General features: G+C 65.6%; 3 protein-coding genes across 3 annotated transcripts; 1 reads left to right on the top strand and 2 right to left on the bottom strand.

Annotated features, from left to right (window-relative positions):
• Positions 1-1,020: 1,020 nt before the first annotated feature.
• LOC136787072 (TBC1 domain family member 10B-like) lies at positions 1,021-11,753 on the bottom strand (the record flags this gene model as incomplete). Its single annotated transcript, XM_066984200.1, is given in 10 exon segments — positions 1,021-1,236; positions 1,238-1,330; positions 2,042-2,196; positions 4,109-4,298; positions 5,604-5,669; positions 7,878-7,992; positions 9,145-9,251; positions 9,330-9,437; positions 10,717-10,810; positions 11,503-11,753. Coding segments are annotated over 10 exon segments (1,380 nt in total), but the record flags the coding sequence as incomplete, so codon positions are not given.
• A 20-nt stretch (positions 11,754-11,773) lies between these two features.
• Positions 11,774-13,486, top strand: LOC136787103 (proline-rich protein 36-like). The gene is made up of 2 exons (XM_066984232.1): positions 11,774-12,173; positions 12,216-13,486. The coding sequence occupies exons 1-2, from the start codon at positions 11,774-11,776 to the stop codon at positions 13,484-13,486; spliced, it is 1,671 nt and encodes a 556-aa protein (XP_066840333.1).
• A 2,313-nt stretch (positions 13,487-15,799) lies between these two features.
• LOC136787104 (zinc finger protein 70-like) lies at positions 15,800-19,647 on the bottom strand. The gene is made up of 3 exons (XM_066984233.1): positions 19,580-19,647; positions 18,912-18,970; positions 15,800-16,263 (listed from the first exon to the last, which is right to left on the bottom strand). The coding sequence occupies exons 1-3, from the start codon at positions 19,630-19,632 to the stop codon at positions 15,800-15,802; spliced, it is 576 nt and encodes a 191-aa protein (XP_066840334.1). The 5' UTR covers positions 19,633-19,647.
• Positions 19,648-21,105: the final 1,458 nt, after the last annotated feature.

Consider the following 21,105-nt stretch of genomic DNA (forward strand, 5'->3'; position numbering starts at 1 on the left):
TCAAATGGAGCTGTCAATCAAACAGCCATCACTCGAAGGGGGCTGTCAATCAATTCTATCAATCAAATAGAGCTGTCAATCAAATCTATCCCTCAAATAGAGCTGTCAATCAAAGAGCCATCGCTCAAACGGGGCTGGACCCATCAGGAAAATAGAGCTGTCAATCAAATATACCAATCAAATCGAGGTGTCAATCAAACATAAGGCATCAAATGGAGCTGTCAATCAAAGACCCATCACTCAAACGGGGCTGTCAGTCAATTCTATCAAATAGAGCTGTCAATCAAAACTATCTATCAAATACAGCTGTCAAAGGGCCATCAATCGAATGGGACCGTCGACTAAATCAACCAGAGAGGGCTGTCAATCAAATCTATCCCTCAAATCGAGCTGTCAATCAAAGGGATCGCTATCAAGCGGAGCTGCCGATCAAACGTATCGACCAAACACAGCTGTCAATCAAAGGGCTAGCTATCCCACTGACCTGTCAATCAAACCCAGGGCGACAGAGGCAGCTGTCAATCAACCCCCGCCCCCCCCCCCGCCCCCCCCCGACCCCATCCCCGCTCACTCACCGGCCCCTCCTCACCGGGGGGGGTCTCTGGCCGCGGGGGGGGGCTCCTCGTCCGCCGCCCCCCCCCCCGCCTTGCGCCGCCCCTGCAGCCGCTCCCGGCACCGCTCCAGGAGCCCCGGCCCGGGGGGCGCCCCCGGGGACCCCCCCCCCAATTTGGGGGGCTCCTTCTCCCCCTGGGACCCCCCCTCTGATTTCGGGGCCCCCACGTCCCCCTGGGACCCCCCCCCTAATTCCGGCGGTCCCTGGGGACCCCCCCCCAATTTCGGGGGCTCCCCATCCCCCGCGACCCCCCCCCCTAATTCCGAGGGTCCCTGGGCCCCCCCCCCCAATTTCGGGGGTCCCTCCTCCCCCCGGGACCCCTCCCCCAATTGGGGGGGCTCCTTCCCCTCCTGCCCCCCCCCCCTCAAATTTTGGGGGTCCCTCCATCCCCCTGGGACCCCTCCCCTAATTGGGGGGGCTCCTTAAAACCCTGCTCCCCCCCCCCTAACCGGGGGGTCCCCTTCCCCTCCCGCCCCCCCCCCCTCGATTTTGGGGGCCTCCTTCTCCCCCTGCCCGCCCCCCCCCGCTTTTAGGGTCCCCCCCCCGAGGAGCTGGGGGGTCTCGGCCCCGCCGCCCCCCCCCCGGCGGATGGCGCGGGCCCCGTGGAGGCTGGGGGGGGGGCGGCCGCTGCAGCTCCCCCCGCGTCTGCCGCCAGCGCCGCAGCTGCGCCCCCCGCTCCCGCTCGATCAGCGCCTCCGTCACCGGCAGCGACGTCACCTGCGGGGGGGACACCCCAAATCCCCGTCACCCCCAAATCCCCCCCGACCCTAAATCCCGTTGTGCCCCCCCGGCCCCGAAATCCCCTTGTTTTTATGTCGTCCTATAACCCCGACCCTATATCCCCCTGACCCTATAACCTCCTGACCCTATATCCCCCCGACCCTATATCCCCATGACCCTATATCCCCCTGACCCCATAACCCCTGACCCTATACATCCCCTGACCCTATAACCTCCTGGCCCTATATACCCCCGACCCTATATCCCCATCACCCTAAAGCCCCCTGACCCTATAACCCCCCGACCCCATACCCTGCCCCCTTGACCCCACAACCCCGTGACCCCACAACCCCGTGACCCCACAACCCCACAACCCCACAACCCACCCAAATAACCCCATAACCCACAACCCCACAACCCCACGACCCCATACCCTGCCCCCTTGACCCCATAACCCCAAAACCCCTTGACCCCACAACCCCTTGACCCCACAACCCCTTGACCCCACAACCCCGTGACCCCACAACCCCACGACCCCATACCCTGCCCCCGCGACCCCACAATCCCTTGACCCCACAACCCCATAGCCCACCCAAATAACCCCACAACCCCGTAACCCCGTAACCCCATAACCCCGTGACCCCATACCCCGCCCCCCTTGACCCCACAACCCCGTGACCCCCCCACCCCGCGACCCCGCAGCCCCACCTGCTGCACCAGGAGGTCCTCGTGCATGGCGGCGGTGGGGGCGCTGCGCAGGCGCTCCATGGTCTCGTACATCCCCTGGCAGCTCCGCAGCTTCTCGGGGCTGCCCAGCGCCTGCCGCAGCAGCACCAGCCCCACGCGGAACATGATCTTCACTCCTAGGGGGGGACGGGGGGACAGGGGGGGACACCTTATGGGGACACCCGGCAGCGCCCGGACCCCAAAACCTACGGGGAACCCAACGGGAACCCAACGGGAACCCAACGGGAACCATCGTTCGTGCCCTACGCTCAGCAACCTATAGAAAACCCAACGGGAACCCAACAAGAACCCCATGGAGAACCCACCAGGAACCCCATGAGGACCCCCATTGACCCCATAAACCCCAAAACCCATGGGGAACCCAATGGGAACCCAACGGGAACCATCGTTCGTGCCCTACGCTCAACAAACCTATAGAAAACCCAACGGGAACCCAACGGGAACCCAACAAGAACCCCATGGAGAACCCACCAGGAACCCCATGAGGACCCCCATTGACCCCATAAACCCCATAACCCACTGGGAACCCAATGGGAACCCAATGGGAACCCAATGGGAACCCAACGGGAACCATCGTTCGTGCCCTACGCTCAACAACCTATAGAAAACCCAACGGGAACCCAATGGGAACCCAACGGGAACCCCATGGAGAACCCACCAGGAACACCATGAGGACCCCCATTGACCCCATACACCCCAAAACCCATGGGGAACCCAACGGGATACCAACGGGAACCATCGTTCGTGCCCTACGCTCAACAACCTGTAGAAAACTCAATGGGAACCCAACAGGAACCCCATGGAGAACCCACCAGGAACCCCATGAGGACCCCCATTGACCCCATAAACCCCATAACCCACTGGGAACCCAATGGGAACCCAACGGGAACCATCGTTCGTGCCCTACGCTCAACAACCTATAGGAAAACCCAATGGGAACCCAATGGGAACCCAACAAGAACCCCATGGAGAACCCACCAGGAACCCCATGAGGACCCCCATTGACCCCATACACCCCACAACCCACGGGGAACCCAACGGGAACCCCATGAGGACCCCCATTGACCCCATACACCCCACAACCCACGGGGAACCCAATGGGAACCCAATGGGAACCCAATGGGAACTCAACGGGAACCCAACGGGAACCCAACGGGAACCCCATGGAGAATCCACCAAGAACCCCACAGGGACCCCCAACGACCCCTCAATGATCCCCCACACCCCACACCCCATGGAGAACCCAACGGAAACCCCATAGGGACCTGAAATGGACCCCCAAACCCAAAACCCTATAAAGAACCTAATATGAACCCACCAGGAACCCTATGGAGAACCCACCAAGAACCCCATAGGGACCCCCAATGACCCCCCAACGATCCCCCACACCCCACACCCCACGGAGAACCCAACGGGAACGCAACGATGACCCCAAATGGACCCCCAAACCCTATAAAGAACCCAACGGGAACCCACCAGGAACCCCCTGGAGAACCCACCAGGAACCCCATAGGGACCCCCATTGGCCCCCAAATGAGCAGTCAAGACCAAAAACCCAATGAAGAACCCAACGATGACCCCAAATGGACCCCCAAACCAAAACCCTATAAAGAACCCAACGGGAACCCACCAGGAACCCTATGGAGAACCCACCAGGAACCCCATAGGGACCCCTAAAGACCCCTCAACGATCCCCCACACCCCACACCCCACGGAGAACCCAACGGAACCCAACGATGACCCCAAACGGACCTCCAAACCCAAAACCCTATAAAAAACCTAATAGGCACCCACCAGGAACCCCATGGAGAACCCACCAAGAACCCCCGGAGTCCCCATCTCCGCCCCCCACGCCCCACACCCAGTGTCCCCCCCCCCCCCCCCAAGACCCTTACGGCTCCGTGCCTCGCGCCCGAAAACCTTTTCGGGGCGGATGGGAGCGGGAACGGGGTTTGTTTTGTTTTTTTTTGGGGGGTGGGGGGGGGGAGTGAATTTTTTGGGGCTGATTTGTGGGATTTCGGGGCTTACCCTCGCAGAAGAACATGTCCCAGACGCGCAGCACCGCGGCCCAGGGCAGCGAGCGGGCGAAGATGCACATGAACCACTCGGTCAGGTACAGCACCGGCTCCACGCGGAACCGACGGAGGTGCCGGTGGGTGGCGGGGGCCGCGCGCCGCAGCAGCGCACCGAAAACCTCCCCGTCCAGCTGCACGGCCTCCTGGGGGCGGGAATGGGGTCAGGGCCCTATAGGGCCCTATAAGGCCCTATAACGGCCTGTAGGGGCTGTGGGGTGAGCTACGGCCCTATATGCCGTAGTGGTTCTGCAGCAACTTGATTGTGTGGGGCGGGAGGTTGGGGTGCCCCATAATGCCCCGTAGCACCCCATAACGCCCCATAAGACCCCATAACACCCCATAAGACCCCGTAAGACCCCATAGGGCTCTATAGACCCTATAAGGCCCTGTAACGGCCTGTAGGGGCTGTGGGGTGACCTACGGCCCTATATGCCGTAGTGGTTCTGGTCATCGCTGCAGCAACTTGGTTGTGTGGGGCAGGAGATGTGGGGCACCCCATAACGCCCCATAACGCCCCTTAAGACCCCATAACACCCCATAAGACTCCATAAGACCCCATAAGACCCCATAGGGCTCTATAGACCCTATAAGGCCCTGTAACGCCCTGTAGGGGCTGTGGGGTGATCTACGGCCCTATATGCCATAGTGGTTCTGCAGTGACTTGTCTCGTGTGGGGCAGGACATTGGGGCACCCCATAATGCCCCATAGCACCCCATAGCACCCCATATGGCCCCATACAGCCCCGTAGGGCCCCATATGGCCCCATATAGCCCCACACGGCCCTGTAAGGCCCCATACGACCCTGTAGGGCCCCATACAGCCCCGTACGGCCCCATATGATCCCATACAGCCCCATACAGCCCTGTAGGGCCCCATACAACCCCGTAGGGCCCCGTATGACCCCATAATGCCACATACAGCCCCATACGGCCCCACGGGGCCCCATACGACCCCATATAGCCCTACACAGCGCCATATGGGCCCGTAGGGCCCCATATGACCCCATATGGCCCATACAGCCCCATACAGCCCCGTAGGGCCCCATACGGTCCCATAATGCCACATACGGCCCCATATGGCCCTACATGGCCCCGTAGGGCCCCACACGGCCCCGTAGGGCCCCATATGACCCCATACTGCCCCATTCAGTCCCATACGGCCCCGTAGAGCCCCATACGACCCCATATGACCCCACACGGCCCTGTAGGGCCCTATACGACCCCATACGGCCCCGCCGGGCCCCATATGGCCCCATATAGCCCCATATGGCCCCCCACGGCCCCGTAGGGCCCCATACGACCCCATACGGTCCCACACGGCCCCATACGGCCCCGTAGGGCCCCATACGACCCCATATGGCCCCATATGACCCCATACGGCCCCGTAGGGCCCCATACGACCCCATACGGTCCCATACGGCCCCATACGGCCCCGCGGGGCCCCTCACCAGGCCGGCGCTGTAGTAGCCGGGCAGGTACTTGTCGCAGATCTGCACCAGGCACCAGAAGGCTTGCTGGGGGGGGGAGGGGGGGTCACCGGGGCGCCACAATGTCCCCAAATGTCCCCAAAATGTCCCCAAATGTTCCCAAACATCCCCAAATGTCCCCAAATGTCCCCAAAACGTCCCCAAATGTCCCCCAAATGTCCCCAAAATGTCCCCAAATGTCCCCAAAATGTCCCCAAATGTTCCCAAATGTTCCCAAATGTCCCCAAATGTCCTCAAATGTTCCCAAAATGTCCCCAAATGTCCCCCAAAGTCCCCAAATGTCCCCAAAGTCCCCAATGTCCCCTAAATGTCCCCAAATGTTCCCAAATGTCCCCAAAGTCCCCGAATGTTCCCAAATGTCCCCCAAATGTCCTCAAATGTTCCCAAAATGTCCCCAAATGTCCCCCAAAGTCCCCAAATGTCCCCAAAAGTCCCCAATGTCCCCTAAATGTCCCCAAATGTCCCCAAATGTCCCCAAAGTCCCCGAATGTTCCCAAATGTCCCCAAATGTCCCCCAAATGTCCCCCAAAGCCCCCAAAGTCCCCAAAGTCCCCGAATGTCCCCCCAATGTCCCCCCAAAAGGCCCCAAATGTCCCCCAATGTCCCCAAATGTCCCCCAATGTCCCCTAATGTCCCCCAATGTCCCCTAAATGTCCCCCTAAATGTCCCCAAAGTCCCCAAAATGTCCCCTAAATGTCCCTCAAATGTCCCCAAAGTCCCCAAAATGTCCCCAAATGTCCCCAAAGTCCCCAAATGTCCCCTCAATGTCCCCTAAATGTCCGCAAAGTCCCCAAAATGTCCCCGAATGTCCCCAAATGTCCCCAAAATGTCCCCGATGTCCCCAACACCCCAGAAGTCCCCAATATCCCCAGATGTCCCCAATGCCCCCAACACCCCCGATGTCCCCAAATGTCCCCGGTGTCCCCAACGCCCCCGATGTCCCCAATGCCCTGAATGTCCCAATCGCCCCCGATGTCCCCAAATGTCCCCATTGTCCCCAATGCCCCCGAATATCCCCCAGTATCCCCAGATGTCCCCCAATGTCCCCTAAATGTCCCAAATGTCCCCAAAATGTCCCCAAATGTCCCCAACACCCCCGATGTCCCCAACACCCCAACGCCCCTGATGGCCCCAGATGTCCCCAACGCCCCAAATGTCCCCAACGCCCCCGATGTCCCCAAATGGCCCCAAATGTCCCCAACGCCCCCGATGTCCCCAACACCCCCAACACCCCCAATGCCCCCGATGTCCCCAACGCCCCCAATGCCCCCAACGTCCCTGATATCCCCAAATGTCCCCAACATCCCCGATGTCCCCAGATGTCCCCAACGCCCCAAATGTCCCCAGATGTCCCCAACACCCCCGATGTCCCCAACGCCCCCAAACACCCCCGATGTCCCCAACACCCCCAATGCCCCCAGATGTCCCCAAATGTCCCCAATATCCCCAAATGTCCCCAAACATCCCCAACGCCCCAAATGTCCCCAACGCCCCCGGTGTCCCCAACAACCCCAATGCCCCCAATGTTCCCAGATGTCCCCAAATGTCCCCAGATGTCCCCAACGCCCCTGCTGTCCCCAACGCCCCCGATGTCCCCAACGCCCCCGATGTCCCCAACACCCCCAATATCCCCAAATGTCCCCAAACATCCCCAACGCCCCCAATGCCCCCAACGTCCCCGATGTCCCCAAATGTCCCCAATGCCCCCGGTGTCCCCAACCCCCCGATGTCCCCAACACCCCCGATGTCCCCAGCACCCCCAACACCCCCAACGCCCCCAAACACCCCCAATGTCCCCAACGCCCCCGATGTCCCCAAATGGCCCCAAATGTCCCCAACACCCCCGATGTCCCCAACACCCCGATTGTCCCCAACGCCCCCAACACCCCCGATGTCCCCAACACCCCCAACACCCCCAATGCCCCCAACGTCCCCGATATCCCCAAATGTCCCCAACACCCCCAATATCCCCAAATGTCCCCGAACATCCCCAACGCCCCAAATGTCCCCAACGCCCCCGGTGTCCCCAACAACCCCAATGCCCCCAATGTCTCCAGATGTCCCCAAATGTCCCCAACGCCTCCAATGTCCCCAATGCCCCCGATGTCCCCAACGCCCCCAACGCCCCCAATGCCCCCAACGCCCCCGATGTCCCCAACAGCCCCGCTGTCCCCAAATGTCCCCAGTGTCCCCAACGCCCCCGCTGTCCCCAAACGCCCCCGCTGTCCCCGTCACCTCGGCGGGCATGTGCATGAGCAGGACGGCGGCGACGGGCGCCTGGGCCTGGCAGTACCCCTCGTGGGGCCGGTACACGGTGTAGGCCTTCAGGATGCGGTACAGGTCCTGCTGCCTGCGGGCGGGGCCGGGGGGCGTGGTCAAGTGGGCGTGGTCAAGTGGGCGGGGTCGGACACGGGGAGCGGGGTCAACCCCAGGGGGCGGGGTCAAACCCGGGGGCGGGGTCAGATGGAACGGGGGCAGGTGGGGCAGGGTCAGATGGGCGGGGTCAGATGGGGTGGGCGGGGCCAGCCCTAAGGGGGCGTGGTCAAGTGGGCGGGGCCAACCCCAAGGGGGCGTGGTCAAGTGGGCGGGGCCAACCCCAAGGGGCGTGGTCAAGTGGGCGGGGTCAGCCCCAGGGGGTGGGGTCACCCATAGGGGGGTGGGGGTGCCCAAGAGGGGAGGGGTTGTTGGGGAGGGGGAGGAGCCACTGGGAAGGGGGAGGAGCCAGTAAGGAGGGGGGAGGAGCCAGTAAGGAGGGGGAGGAGCCAGAAAGGAGGGGGAGGAGCTAACAAGGAGGGGGAGGAGCCTACCCAAAGGGGGCGTGGTTTCCCAAAGGGGGCGTGGCCTCCCCCAGAGACCCCGCCCACCCCAGCGCTTAACACCGATAACCAAGGGAGGGGAGGGAGGAAAGGGGCGTGGCTTTGGGCAAAGGGGGCGTGGCTTAGGAGGGCGTGGCCGGGGAGGGGCGTGGCTTCGGAAAAGGGGGCGTGGCCTCCCCCAGAGACCCCGCCCACCCCAGCGCTTAACACCGATAACCAAGGGAGGGGAGGGAGGAAAGGGGCGTGGCTTTGGGCTAAGGGGCGTGGCTTAGGAGGGCGTGGCTTTGTGGGCTTGGTCATGGAGGGGCGTGGCTTCGGAAAAGGGGGCGTGGCCTGGAAAGGGGGCGTGTCCTCCCCAAATGACCCCGCCCACCCCATCGCTTAACACCGATAACCCAGTTGGGGGGGAGGGAAGAAGGGGCGTGGCTTTAACATCAAGGGGCGTGGCTTAGGAGGGCGTGGCTTTGTGGGCGTGGTCAGGGAGGGGGCGTGGCCCGAAAGGGGCGTGTCCTCCCCAAATGACCCCGCCCACCCCAGCGCTTAACACCGATAACCAAGGGGTGTGGGGGGGGGACACGAAAGGGGGCGTGGCTTTAACACAAAGGGGGCGTGGCTTAGGAGGGCGTGGCTTCGTGGGCGTGGCCGGGGAGAGGGGCGTGGCTTCGGGAAAGGGGGCGTGTCCTCACCCGTGCCCGCCCCTGGCGGCGAACATCTCGTGGAAGGGGAACTGCCGGTGCAGGTCCTTCTCGATGGCCTCCAGCCACCGCGCCTCCCCCGGCTGCCTCTCCAGCTCCTGGGGGCGTGGCCTCCGTTAGCCCCGCCCCTTCCGCCTCCGGCCACGCCCCCCTCCCCGGTAAGCCCCGCCCCTCACCTGGAAGAGGCCGGGGTTTTGGTCCAGCAGCTCCTTGCTGGCCGAGAGCAGCTGCCAGGCGCGGGCGCGCAGCGACGAGGGGATGCCCTTGCGGCACCGCAGCTTCACCTGCCCCACGGCGCGACCCACGGCGTGACCCACGGCGGGACCCACGGTGGGACCCACAGAGACCCACGGACCCACAGCAGGACCCACGGCAGGACCCACGGCGGGGCGGACCCACGGTGGGACCCACAGAGACCCACAGAGACCCACGGACCCACGGCATGACCCACAGCTTGACCCACGGAGACCCACGTACCCACGGCGGGACCCACAGCGGGACCCACAGAGACCCACAGAGACCCACGGACCCACAGCGGGACCCACAGTGGGACCCACAGAGGGACAGACCCATGGTGGGACCCACGGCATGACCCACGGCGGGACCCACGGAGACCCACGGACCCACAGCGGGACCCACGGTGGGGCGGGACCCACGGCGGGACCCACAGAGACCCACAGAGACCCACAGACCCATGGTGGGACCCACGGCGGGACCCACGGCGGGACCCACAGAGACCCATGGAGACCCACGGACCCACGGCGTGACCCACGGTGGGACCCATGGCGGGGCAGACCCATGGTGGGACCCATGGCGGGACCCACGGCGGGACCCATGGACCCATGGCGGGACCCACGGCGGGACCCACAAAGACCCATGGAGACCCACGGAGACCCATGGCTGGGGGGTGGGGGGCACTATGGGGCGGGGGAGCCCCCTATGGGGCAGGAGGAGGCTTCTGTGGGGCAGGGAGTCCCACCCAAGGTCTGCTATGGGGCAAGAGGAGCTCTCTATGGGGCAGGAGGAGCCCTCTGTGGGGCAGGGAGTCCCCTCAGATCTGCTATGGGGCAGTAGGATCCCCTCCGTGGGGCAGGAGCACCCCCCTATGGGGCAGGAAGAGCCCTCTGTGGGGCTGTAGGATCCATCTATGGGGCAGGAAGACCCCTCTGTGGGGCAGGGAATCTCCCTAGGGTCTGCTATGGGGCAGGAGGAGGCCTCTATGGGGCAGGGAATCCCCCCAGGACCTGCTATGGGGCAGAGGAGCCCCCCAACCCCCTCCCAGCTCTGTCTATGGGGCAGAACGACCCCGCGGGGGCCCTCTATGGGGCAGAAGCCCCCCCCCCAGGAGCTACTTATGGGGCAGGAGGATGGCCTCCCCCACGCTATGGGGCAGGGAATCCCCCCAGGACCTTCTATGGGGCAGGACAGCCACGATATGGGGCAGAGGAGCCCCCCAACCCCCTCCCAGCTCCGTCTACGGGGCAGAACGACCCCGCGGGGGCCCTCTATGGGGCAGAAGCCCCCCCCCCACCCCCCAGGAGCTACTTATGGGGCAGGACCCACCTTCTGGTAGCGCCGCGACAGCCACTTGTCCCAGTGGTTGAACATCTCCAGCCACTTCAGCTCCCGCTGCCGCGCCACGTCCACGGGCACCGAGCTCTCCCTGCCGTGGGGGGGGGACAAAAAGTGGGGCGGGGGGGGTCCCGGCCCTATAGGGGCGCCCCCCCCCCCAATCCCAAAAAACCCAGCCCAGTTCTCCTCGAAATCCCCCGGGGCTCCCCGGATCCCCCAAGGGGGGCGCCCGTACTGTGGGGAGGGGGGATAAAGGGGGTGGGGGGTCCCCGGGATATGGGGTGGGGGAAAAAAGGGGGTGGGGGGATCCCTGGGATATGGGGTGGGGGAAAAAAGGGGGTGGGGGGTCCCTGGGATATGGGGTGGGGGGAAAAAAGGGGTGGGGGGTCCCTGGGATATGGGGTGGGGGGAAAAAAGGGGGAGTTGGGGGTCCCCGGGATATGGGGTGGGGAAAAAAGGGGGTGGGGGGTCCCTGGGATATGGGGTGGGGGGAAAAAGGGGGAGTTGGGGGTCCCCGGGATATGGGGTGGGGGAAAAAGGGGGTGGGGGTCCCTGGGATATGGGGCGGGGGGGAAAAAGGGGGTGGGGGGTCCCTGGGATATGGGGTGGGGGGAAAAAAGGGGGAGTTTGGGGGTCCCCGGGATATGGGGTGGGGGAAAAAAGGGGGAGTTGGGGGTCCCCCGGGATATGGGGTGGGGGAAAAGGGGGGAAATCGGGGGGTCCCCGCGCTATGGGGTGGGGAAAAAGGGGGCGGGGGGGGTCCCGGCCGGGGGTCACTCACGGCGCCGATCGCAGTACTGGCTGCCCCCCAGGAAGCCGTAGCGGTCGGTGCGGCGGAAGGCGGGCCCGGCCAGCTCCGAGTCGGAGCCCACGGAGCTGGCGTCGTCCGGGAAGGGGCCGCTCAGCGACTCCAGCGTCCCCGAGAGGACGCTCACCGAGTCCAGGTCGCTCCCTCGGGGCCCCGGGATGCCCGGGCCCAGGCTGCTTTGCGAGCCCCCGGGCTGGCCCGTTGGCCTCCAGGTGGCCGCGGTCTACCGGAGAGCCCAAGATGGCCGCCGATGAGGTCGCGGCGGCGTCCGTTGTCGCCAAGATGGCCGACGTCGACGTCGCGGCGGTGTCTGTTGGCCCCAAGATGGCCGACGTTGACGTCACGGCGGTGTCCGTTGCCGCCAAGATGGCAGACACCGCGGCAGGGGCAGGCTCTGGCTCCAAGATGGCCGCCGATGACGTCACAACGGTGTCTGTTGGCCCCAAGATGGCCGACGTTGATGTCACGGCGGTGTCCGTTGCCGCCAAGATGGCCGACGCCGTGGCGGGGGCGGGCTCTGGCTCCAAGATGGCCGCCGATGACGTCACGACAGTGTCTGTTGCCTCCAAGATGGCCGATGTTGATGTCACGGTGCTGTCCGTTGACCCCAAGATGGCCGCCGATGACGTCACGGTGGTGTCCTCCAAGATGGCCGCCGATGACATCACGGCGGGGTCCGTTCCCTCCAAGATGGCCGCCGATGACGTCACGGTGGTGTCCGTTGCCCCCAAGATGGCCGCTGATGATGTTGCGGTGCTCTCCAGCCCCTCATTGGCTGGCCTCGGCTCCAAGATGGCCGCCGCGGAGGCTGCACCATCCTCATTGGTCTCCGTTGGCCTCCCATTGGCTCCTGGCTCCTCATCGGCCTCCGTCGACGTCCCGTTGACCTCCGTTGACTTCCTGTTGGCTCCTGGCTCCTCATTGGCCGCCGTTGACCCCGGGCTGGCCTCCATTGGCCTCCCGCAGCCTTCTGACGCCTCATTGGCTGCCGGTGACCTCCCGGCGGCCTCCGCTGACCCTAAATTGGCCTCCGTTGACCCCTCGTTGGCCTCTGTCGACCTCCCGCTGGCCTCCATCGACCTCACGTTGGCCGCCGTTGACCCCGAGGTGGCCACCGTCGACTTCCTGTCCCTTCCTGCCACCTCATTGGCTGCCGTTGACCCTAAATTGGCCGCCGTTGGCCTCACCTTGGCCTCCGATGGCCCCTCGTTGGCCTCCGTCGACCTCCCGCCAACCTCCGTCGACCTCCCGCCGGCCTCCGTTGACCTCACGTTGGCCGCCGTTGACCTCACGTTGGCCGCCATTGACCCCAAGATGGCCGCTGTCGACTTCCTGCCTCCTCCCGCCTCCTCATTGGCCGCCGTTGACCCCGTACTGGCCTCTGCTGACCCCTCGTTGGCCTCCGTTGACCCTAAATTGGCCTCCGTCGACCTCCTGATGGCCTCCGTTGACCTCACGTTGGCCGCCGTTGACCCCAAGATGGCCGCTGTTGACTTCCTGTCCCCTCCTGGCTCCTCATTGGCCGCCGTTGACCCCTCGTTGGCCTCCGCTGACCCCTCGTTGGCCTCCGTCGACCTCCCGCCGGCCTCCGTTGACCTCACGTTGGCCGCCGTTGACCCCAAGATGGCCGCCGTTGACCCCAAGATGGCCGCCGTCCACTTCCTGTCCCCTCCCGGCTCCTCATTGGCCGCCGCCGACCCCCCGCGGGCCTCCGCTGACCTCACCTTGACCTCCGCCGACCTCGCCTCGGCCTCCGCCGACCTCCCGCCGGCCTCCGGCGACCCCAAGATGGCCGCCGCCGCCCCCCGGCAGCCTCCCAGCTCCTCATTGGCCGCCTCCGCCGACCCCCCGCAGCATCGCGGCCCCTCATTGGCCGCCGCCTCCTCCTCCTCCGGCCTCCCGCGGCCTCCCGGGGCCTCGCCGGCCTCCCCTGCCCGGGCCGGAGCCCCCTGATTGGGCGCCGCCCGCGGCCCCGCCGCCACCCCATTGGCCAGCGGCCTCCGCGGGGGGCCGGCGGCCATCTTGGGCCGGGGGGGGCGGGGCGGGGGCGCGGGGGGCCCGGTTTCCATGGCGACGAGCGACCCCCTCCCCGCCCCGCCGCCCGGGGTCGCCGGGCGATGGCTGCGCGCGCAGGCGCCGCGCGCTGATTGGCCGAGGGACGCCGGCGTGGGCGGGGCCAAAGGGGAGGAAGAGGAAGCGGTGAGACCGAGAAGCCGCCGCCCGTTGGCTGGGAGGAAGTGACGGGCGGACGCGGCGGCCAATCAGGAAGCGCGGCGCGCCGGCCCGCCCCCGCGGCCAATGGGAGGAGCGGGGGGCGGGCTTAGCCGCGGCGCGGCCAATCGGCGCTGCCGCAGCCGGCAGCCAATCAGGCGCGCGGTGGCGGGAAGGAGGCGGAGCCGGGGTTCCTGTCACAGCTTTTATTGGCCCGCGCCCCGCCCCGCGGTTGCCTGGCAACCGTGGCCATGACGACCGCGCTCCCGCCTCCCTTCCTGCCCGCGGTTGCCAGGCAACCGGCCCCCCCCTCCCTTTCCTGACCGCCGTTGCCTGGCAACCGCCTCCGCAAGTCGCTCCCCCCTCCCCTTCCTGCTCGCCGTTGCCTGGCAACCGGCTCCCCCCTCCCCTCCCCGCCCGCGGTTGCCAGGCAACGGCTCACTGCCCCCCCCACTGCCACCCCACCACCCGCAGCTGATTGGCTGGCGGCGGCGCGGGGGGCGGGGCGGCCCGAGGCCCCGCCCACAGCCCGCCCTCCCCCTCCAGGGGGCGGGGCCTGTCCGTTAGTGGGCGTGGCTTGCCTCCAACGGGGGCGTGGCCTTGCTCCTGGAGCCCCTCCCATTGGCCCACGAGCGGGCGTGGCTCCATCGTGGGGGCGTGGCTTCGCCGAGGCCCCTCCCACTCGCCCAGCGGTGGGCGGGGCTTGTCCTCATAGGGGGCGTGGCCTGCCCAGTCCTCCAATGGGGAGCCGTCCTCCTCTGCGGGGGCGGGGCATCGCCGAGGCCCCTCCCCTTCCGGTCCGGGTGGGCGTGGCTTGACCTCACGGGAGGCGTGGCCAAGCGGTAGCCCCGCCCCTTCACCCTCCAGGGGGCGTGGCTTCTGTTGCCCCGCCCACTCCTTGCCCATTGGGCCACGCCCCCTCCCTTCCTTTTTAGGAAGAAAGGGGCGGAGCCTCCTCCGGGAGGCGGGGCCTCGCGGTGGCTCCTCCCCCTTTCCCCCAAGGGGGCGTGGCCCCACCAGCCCCGCCCACTCCTCCCCCTCCCTGCAGCCCCCTACGGGGGTCGCCCCGCTCCCTGGCCCCTCCCCTTTAGAAACGAAGGGGCGGAGCCTATGCAAGTGGGCGTGGCCACCCCGTAGCCCCTCCCCCTCCCTCCCTAGGGGGCGTGGCCCATTTGGCTCCGCCCTCCCCATTTCTCCCTGGACCGCGGCCCCCTGTGGGCGCCCTTCCCCTTCCCACCCCTCCCCTGGACCCCTCCCCTCTAAGCCCCACCCCCTTTAGGCCCCGCCCCTTCAATCCCCGCCCCTTTAAGCCCCTCCCCTCCACTTCCCAAGGGGCGTGGCCCATTTTGCTCCGCCCCCTTTCCCTCCCCACCCCCCCCCACATCCCCCTGAGGACCCCCCGCCCTTCCCCACCTCCCTCCCCTCGACCCTTCCCCTCTAAACCCCTTCCCCCTCCCTCCCCCAGACCCCACCCCTCAAGCCCCGCCCCCTGGAGCCCCACCCCTTCAAGCCCCGCCCCCTCCAGCCCCACCCCTCAAGCCCCGCCCCCTGGAGCCCCACCCCCTCAAGCCCCGCCCCTCCCCGCCCCACCCCCTCAAGCCCCGCCCCTGGAGCACCACCCCCTCAAGCCCCGCCCCCTCCAGCCCCGCCCCCTGGAGCCTCACCCCTTCAAGCCCCGCCCCCTGGAGCCTCACCCCTTCAAGCCCCGCCCCCTGGAGCCCCACCCCTTCAAGCCCCGCCCCTCCAGCCCCACCCCTTCAAGCCCCGCCCCCTGGAGCCCCACCCCCTCAAGCCCCGCCCCCTGGAGCCCCACCCCCTCAAGCCCCGCCCCCTGGAGCCCCACCCCCTCAAGCCCCTCCCCCTGGAGCCCCACCCCCTCAAGCCCCGCCCCCTGGAGCCCCACCCCCTCAAGCCCCGCCCCCTGGAGCCCCACCCCCTCAAGCCCCTCCCCTGGAGCCCCACCCCCTCAAGCCCCGCCCCCTGGAGCCCCACCCCTCAAGCCCCGCCCCCCGGAGCCCCGCCCCTTCAAGCCCCGCCCCCTGAAGCCCCACCCCCTCAAGCCCCGCCCCTGGAGCCCCACCCCCTCAAGCCCCGCCCCCTGGAGCCCCACCCCTTCAAGCCCCGCCCCCCGGAGCCCCGCCCCCCTTCCCCGTGCACCCTCCGGTGCCGGGCCAAGCTGGAGCTCCTGGCGAACGCCTTCCCGCAGCGCCCGCAGCCGTAGGGCCGGGCGCCGGTGTGGGCGCGGAGGTGGACGGCCAGGTAGGAGCTGTCCCCGTAGCTCTTCCCGCAGAGCCGGCAGGGGTACGGCCGCTCGCCGGCGTGCCCCAGGCGGTGCCGGAGGAGGTGGGAGCTCTCGGCGAAGCGCTTGCCGCAGTCGCCGCAGGCGTACGGGCGCTCGCCGGCGTGGCCGCGGCGGTGCCGGAGGAGGTCGGAGCGCTGGGCGAAGGATTTGCCGCAGGGACGGGCAGGGGAAGGGGCGCTCGCCGGTGTGGGCCCGCTGGTGCCGGAGGAGGTGGGAGCTGAGGGCGAAGCGCTTGCCGCAGGAGGGGCAGGGGAAGGGCGGGGGGGGGGCGGGGGAGGAGGAGGAGGGGGGAGGAAGGGCTGGGGGGTGGAGGGAGAGGGGTCAGAGCGGAGACGTTTCCCCCGTCCCGGCCCCGTTTTCCCCGTTTCTAGCCCCGTTTCCCCCGTCCCGGCCCCGTTTTCCCGTTTCTAGCCCCGTTTCCCACTCCCCATCCCTGTTTTCCCCATTTCTGGCCCCGTTTCCTGCTCATTTCCACATCCCTATCTCCCACTTCCTGTCCCCATTTCCCACTTCCTGTCCCCGTTTCCCCCGTCCCGGCCCCATTTTCCCCGTTTCTAGCCTCATTTCCCACTCCCCATCCCCGTTTTCCCCATTTTTGGCCCCATTTTCTCCTCCCCATCCTCATTTCCTCATCATTTCCCCATCCCTGTCTCTCATTTCCTGGCCCCATTTCCCACTTCCTGTCCCCGTTTCCCCCGTCCCGGCCCCATTTTCCCCGTTTCTAGCCCCATTTCCCACTCCCCATCCCCGTTTTCCCCATTTTTGGCCCCGTTTCCTCCCTCCCCATCCTCATTTCCTGCTCATTTCCCCATCCCTATCTCCCACTTCCTGTCCCCGTTTCCCCCGTCCCGGCCCCGTTTTCCCCATTTCTGGCCCCGTTTCCTCCTCCCCATCCTCATTTCCTGCCCATTTCCTGCTCATTTCCCCATCCCTGTCTCCCACTTCCTGTCCCCATTTCCCACTTCCTGTCCCCGTTTCCCCCATCCCGGCCCTGCTTTTCCCATTTCTGGCTTTGTTTCCTCCTCCCCATCCTCATTTCCTGCCCATTTTCTACTCATTTCCCCATCCCTGTCTCCCACTTCCTGTCCCCATTTCCCCCATCTCATCCCCATTTCCCCATTTCTGGACCCATTTCCCCCTCCCCATCCCCGTTTTCCCCATTTCTGGCCCCGTTTCCTCCTCCCCATCCTCATTTCCTGCCCATTTCCTACTCATTTCCCCATCCCCATTTCTTCCTTCCTTTCCCCATTTCCCCCATCCCATCCCCATTTCCCCATTTCCGGCCCCACTTCCTGCTCCCCATCCCCATTTCCTGTTCATTTCCCCATCCCCATTTCCGACACCATTTTCCACTTCCCCATCCTCATTTCCTGCCCATTTATCCCTTTCCTATCCCTATTTCCCCTATCCTGGCCCCATTTCCCCCTCCCCATTTCCTGCCCCGTTTCCCCATCCCCCGTTTCCCCCTTCCTGTCCCCATTTCCACCATCCTGGCCCCATTTTCCCATTTCTGGCCTAATTTCCCCATTCCTGATCCCATTTCATTTTCTTGACCCCATTTCCTTCTTGTTTCCGCATCCCCATTTCCCACTTCCTGCCCCCATTTTCCCGTTTCTGGCCCCATTTCCCCCATCCCCAGTTCCACTGACCCCATTTTCCCATTTCTGGCCCCATTTCCCCCTCCCCATCCTCATTTCCTGCCCATTTCCTGCTCATTTCCCATCCCCCCATTTCCCACTTCCTGGCCCCCTTTCCCTATTTCTGGCCCCATTTCCCCCTTCCCATCCCTGTTTCCTGCTCATTTCCCCATCTCCATTTCCCTTTTCCTGTCCCTATTTCCCACTTCCTGCCCCCATTTTCCCATTCCTGACCCCATTTCCCTTTCTTGACCCCATTTCCTGCTCATTTCCCCACTCCTATTTCCCACTTCCTGCCCCAATTTCCCATTTCTGGCCCCATTTTCCCCATCCCCTTTTCCCCAGACCCCATTTTCCCCGTTTCCTGCCCCATTTCCCCCTCCCCATCCCCATTTCCCTGCCCATTTCCCCTTCCCCATTTTCCCATTTCCGGCCCCATTTTCTCCATCCTCACTTCCTGCTCATTTCCCATCCCCATTTCCCCTTTTTCTGTCCCTATTTTCCTCGTTTCCCATCCCCATTTCCCAATTTCCCCTTTTTGTCCCCAAATCCCCCCATTTCCTGTCCCCATTTCCCAATTTCCCCCTTTTGCTTCCATTTCCTCCCCATTTCCCCCTCATTTCCCCCTCCCCGCCCCCATTTCCCATCCCCATTTCCCAATTTCCCCTTTTTCTCCCCCAATCTCCCCATTTCCCCGTCCCCATTTCCCAATTTCCCCCTTTTTGCCCCAATTTCCCCCCATTTCCCCTTCCCCCCTCCCCATTTCCCCCTCCCCCTCCCCATTTCCCATCCCCTTTTCCCAATTTCCCCCTTTTTGCCCCCATTTCCTCCCCATTTCCCCCTCCCCCTCCCCATTTCCCCCTCCCCGCCCCCCTTTCCCATCCCCTTTCCCAATTTCCCCCTTTTGTCCCCAAATCCCCATTTCCTGTCCCCATTTCCCAATTTCCCCCATTTTTGCCCCAATTTCCCCCCCCATTTCCCCTTCCCCCTCCCCATTTCCCCCTCCCCCTCCCCATTTCCCCCTCCCCGCCCCCCTTTCCCGTCCCCTTTCCCAATTTCCCCCTTTTTGTCCCCAAATCCCCATTTCCTGTCCCCATTTCCCAATTTCCCCCTTTTTGCCCCAATTTCCCCCCCATTTCCCCTCCCCCTCCCCATTTCCCCCTCCCCGCCCCCATTTCCCATCCCCTTTTCCCGATTTCCCCCTTTTTGCCCCCATTTCCACCCTCACCTCCGGGGGTCCCCCAGCCCGGGGGGCTCCGGCTTCTTCGGGGCCAGGCAATGGGAACCCTAAATAATGGGGGGGGCACCCATGGGACCCCCAGAGCCCCCCAGGACCCCCTCAAACCCCCCAGGACCCCCCCCAAAACCCCAAAGGGCTCCTGGACCCCCCCAGAACCCCCCAAAGTCCTCCCAGGACCCCCAAAGCCCCCCCCAAAAAACCCAAAAGGCTTTGGGACCCCCAGAGACCCCCCCCAGGACCCCCAAAGACCCCCCCCCCCAAAAAACCCCAAAGGGCTCCGGGACCCCCAGAGACCCCCCCCCCAAAAAACCCCAAAAGGCTCCGGGGACACCCCCAGAGCCCCCCAAGACCCCCAGAGCCCCCCAGGACCCCCCCCTCAAAAAACCCAAGGGGCTCCGAGACCCCCAAGGACCCCCAGGACCCCCAAAGACCCCCCCAAAAACCCCAAAGGGCTCCAAGACCCCCCCAAGACCCCCCAAGACCCCCCCCAAAAAACCCCAAAGCCCCCCCGGGACCCCCCTGGGGCTTTAACCCCCCCCCCCCAAATCCTCCGGGACCCCCTAATGGGGTCGAGGACCCCCCCATAGGATTAGGGACCCCCCCATGGGATTTGGGGACCCCCCCCATGGGATTTGGGGACCCCCCCCCCCACTCACCCAGGGCGCCCCCGTCGAGCTCCGGGGGCTTCCCCCGCCCCCCCCTCCTCCATCGCGGGGGCACCGGCACCCCCCGGCCCTAAAAGGACAAAGGGGGGGGGGCAGCGGGGACCCCTCAGTATGGGGACCCCCCCCCCCAAAACCCCAAATCCCCCCCCATTTTCCCCCAACCCCCCCCAGGACCCCCCCCAAAAAGCCCCAAATCCCCCCCCAAAAAAACCCAAATCCCCCCCAAAAGCCCCAAATCCCCCATTTCCCCCCAAATCTCCCCGAGACCCCCCCCCCCAAAGCCCCCAATTCCCCCCAAGAATCCTCCCCCAAAACCCCAAATCCCCCCAGCCCCCAAATTCCCCCATTTTCCCCCAAATCCCCCCTTTCGCCCCAAAAGCCCCAAATTCCCCCGATTCCCCCCAAATCCCCCCCAGCCCCAAATTCCCCCGATTTCCACCCAAATCCCCCCGAGACCCCCCCCAAAATCCCCAGATCCTCCCCGAGACCCCCCCCCAAAATCCCCAAATCCTCCCCGAGACCCCCCAAACCTCCCCAAAACCCCTCCAAATCCCCCCCGATCCCACCCTAAAAACCCCAAAATCCCCCAATTTTCCCCCAAATCCCCCCGATCCCCCCCCCAAAAACCCCAAAATCCCCCAAATTTCCCCCAAATCCCCCCCCGATCCCCCCCAAAAACCCCAAAATCCCCCAATTTTCCCCCAAATCCCCCCACGACCCCCCCCCCCAAAAACCCCAAAATCCCCCAATTTTCCCCCAAATCCCCCCGATCCCACCCTAAAACCCCAAAATCCCCCAAATTTTCCCCCAAATCCCCCCCACGACCCCCCCCAAAAGCCCCCAATCCCCCCAGTTTCCCCCCAATCCCCCCCCCCAAAAGCCCCCCAATCCCCCCAGTTTCCCCCAATCCCCCCCAGTTTCCCCCCAATCCCCCCAGGACCCCTCCATACCCCCCAACCCCCCCAACCCCCCGTTTTTCCCAAAATCCCCCCACCCCCCCCCCCCCCCCCCCTGCCCCCCGCTCACCGTCCCACCGCCCCCCCCCGCACCACCGAGACTCCCCCAGCGCCAGCCAGAGCGCCTCCCCCTCCCCTTCCCCTCTACCCCTTTCCCTCTCTATGATAAGTCCTCCAACCCCACGCATGCGCACTTTTCAGTTTCCCCACTCAAGGGGCGTGACCCAGCGCCGAGCGCCGCGCTCCCATTGGCCCATCCTCCCGGCGCCGCGCTCCTATTGGCCAGCTGGCTCGGGGACTACAACTCCCGTCGCCCCCCGCGGCCTCTCCTTCCCCGCCGCCGCCATTTTGTGAGGGGCAGGCGGCGGCGGCGGCGGGCGGGGGCGGCGCAGGCCCCGCCGCCCGCCCGGTCACCGGGAGCCGCCTCCGCCCCCCCCGCCGGGGGGGGTGGGGTGGGGGGGGCCGCCCCCCCCGCCGCCCCTCGACGGAGGGAGGGGGGGGGCGGCCCGGCCGGTACCGGAGGGGGGGAGCGGCCCCCCGGGCCCGGTTTTTCCCCTTTCC

The sequence above is a fragment of the Anser cygnoides genome, chromosome 28, assembly GCF_040182565.1.
Source record: "Anser cygnoides isolate HZ-2024a breed goose chromosome 28, Taihu_goose_T2T_genome, whole genome shotgun sequence".
In the NCBI taxonomy this organism is placed as follows: Eukaryota; Metazoa; Chordata; class Aves; order Anseriformes; family Anatidae; genus Anser; species Anser cygnoides.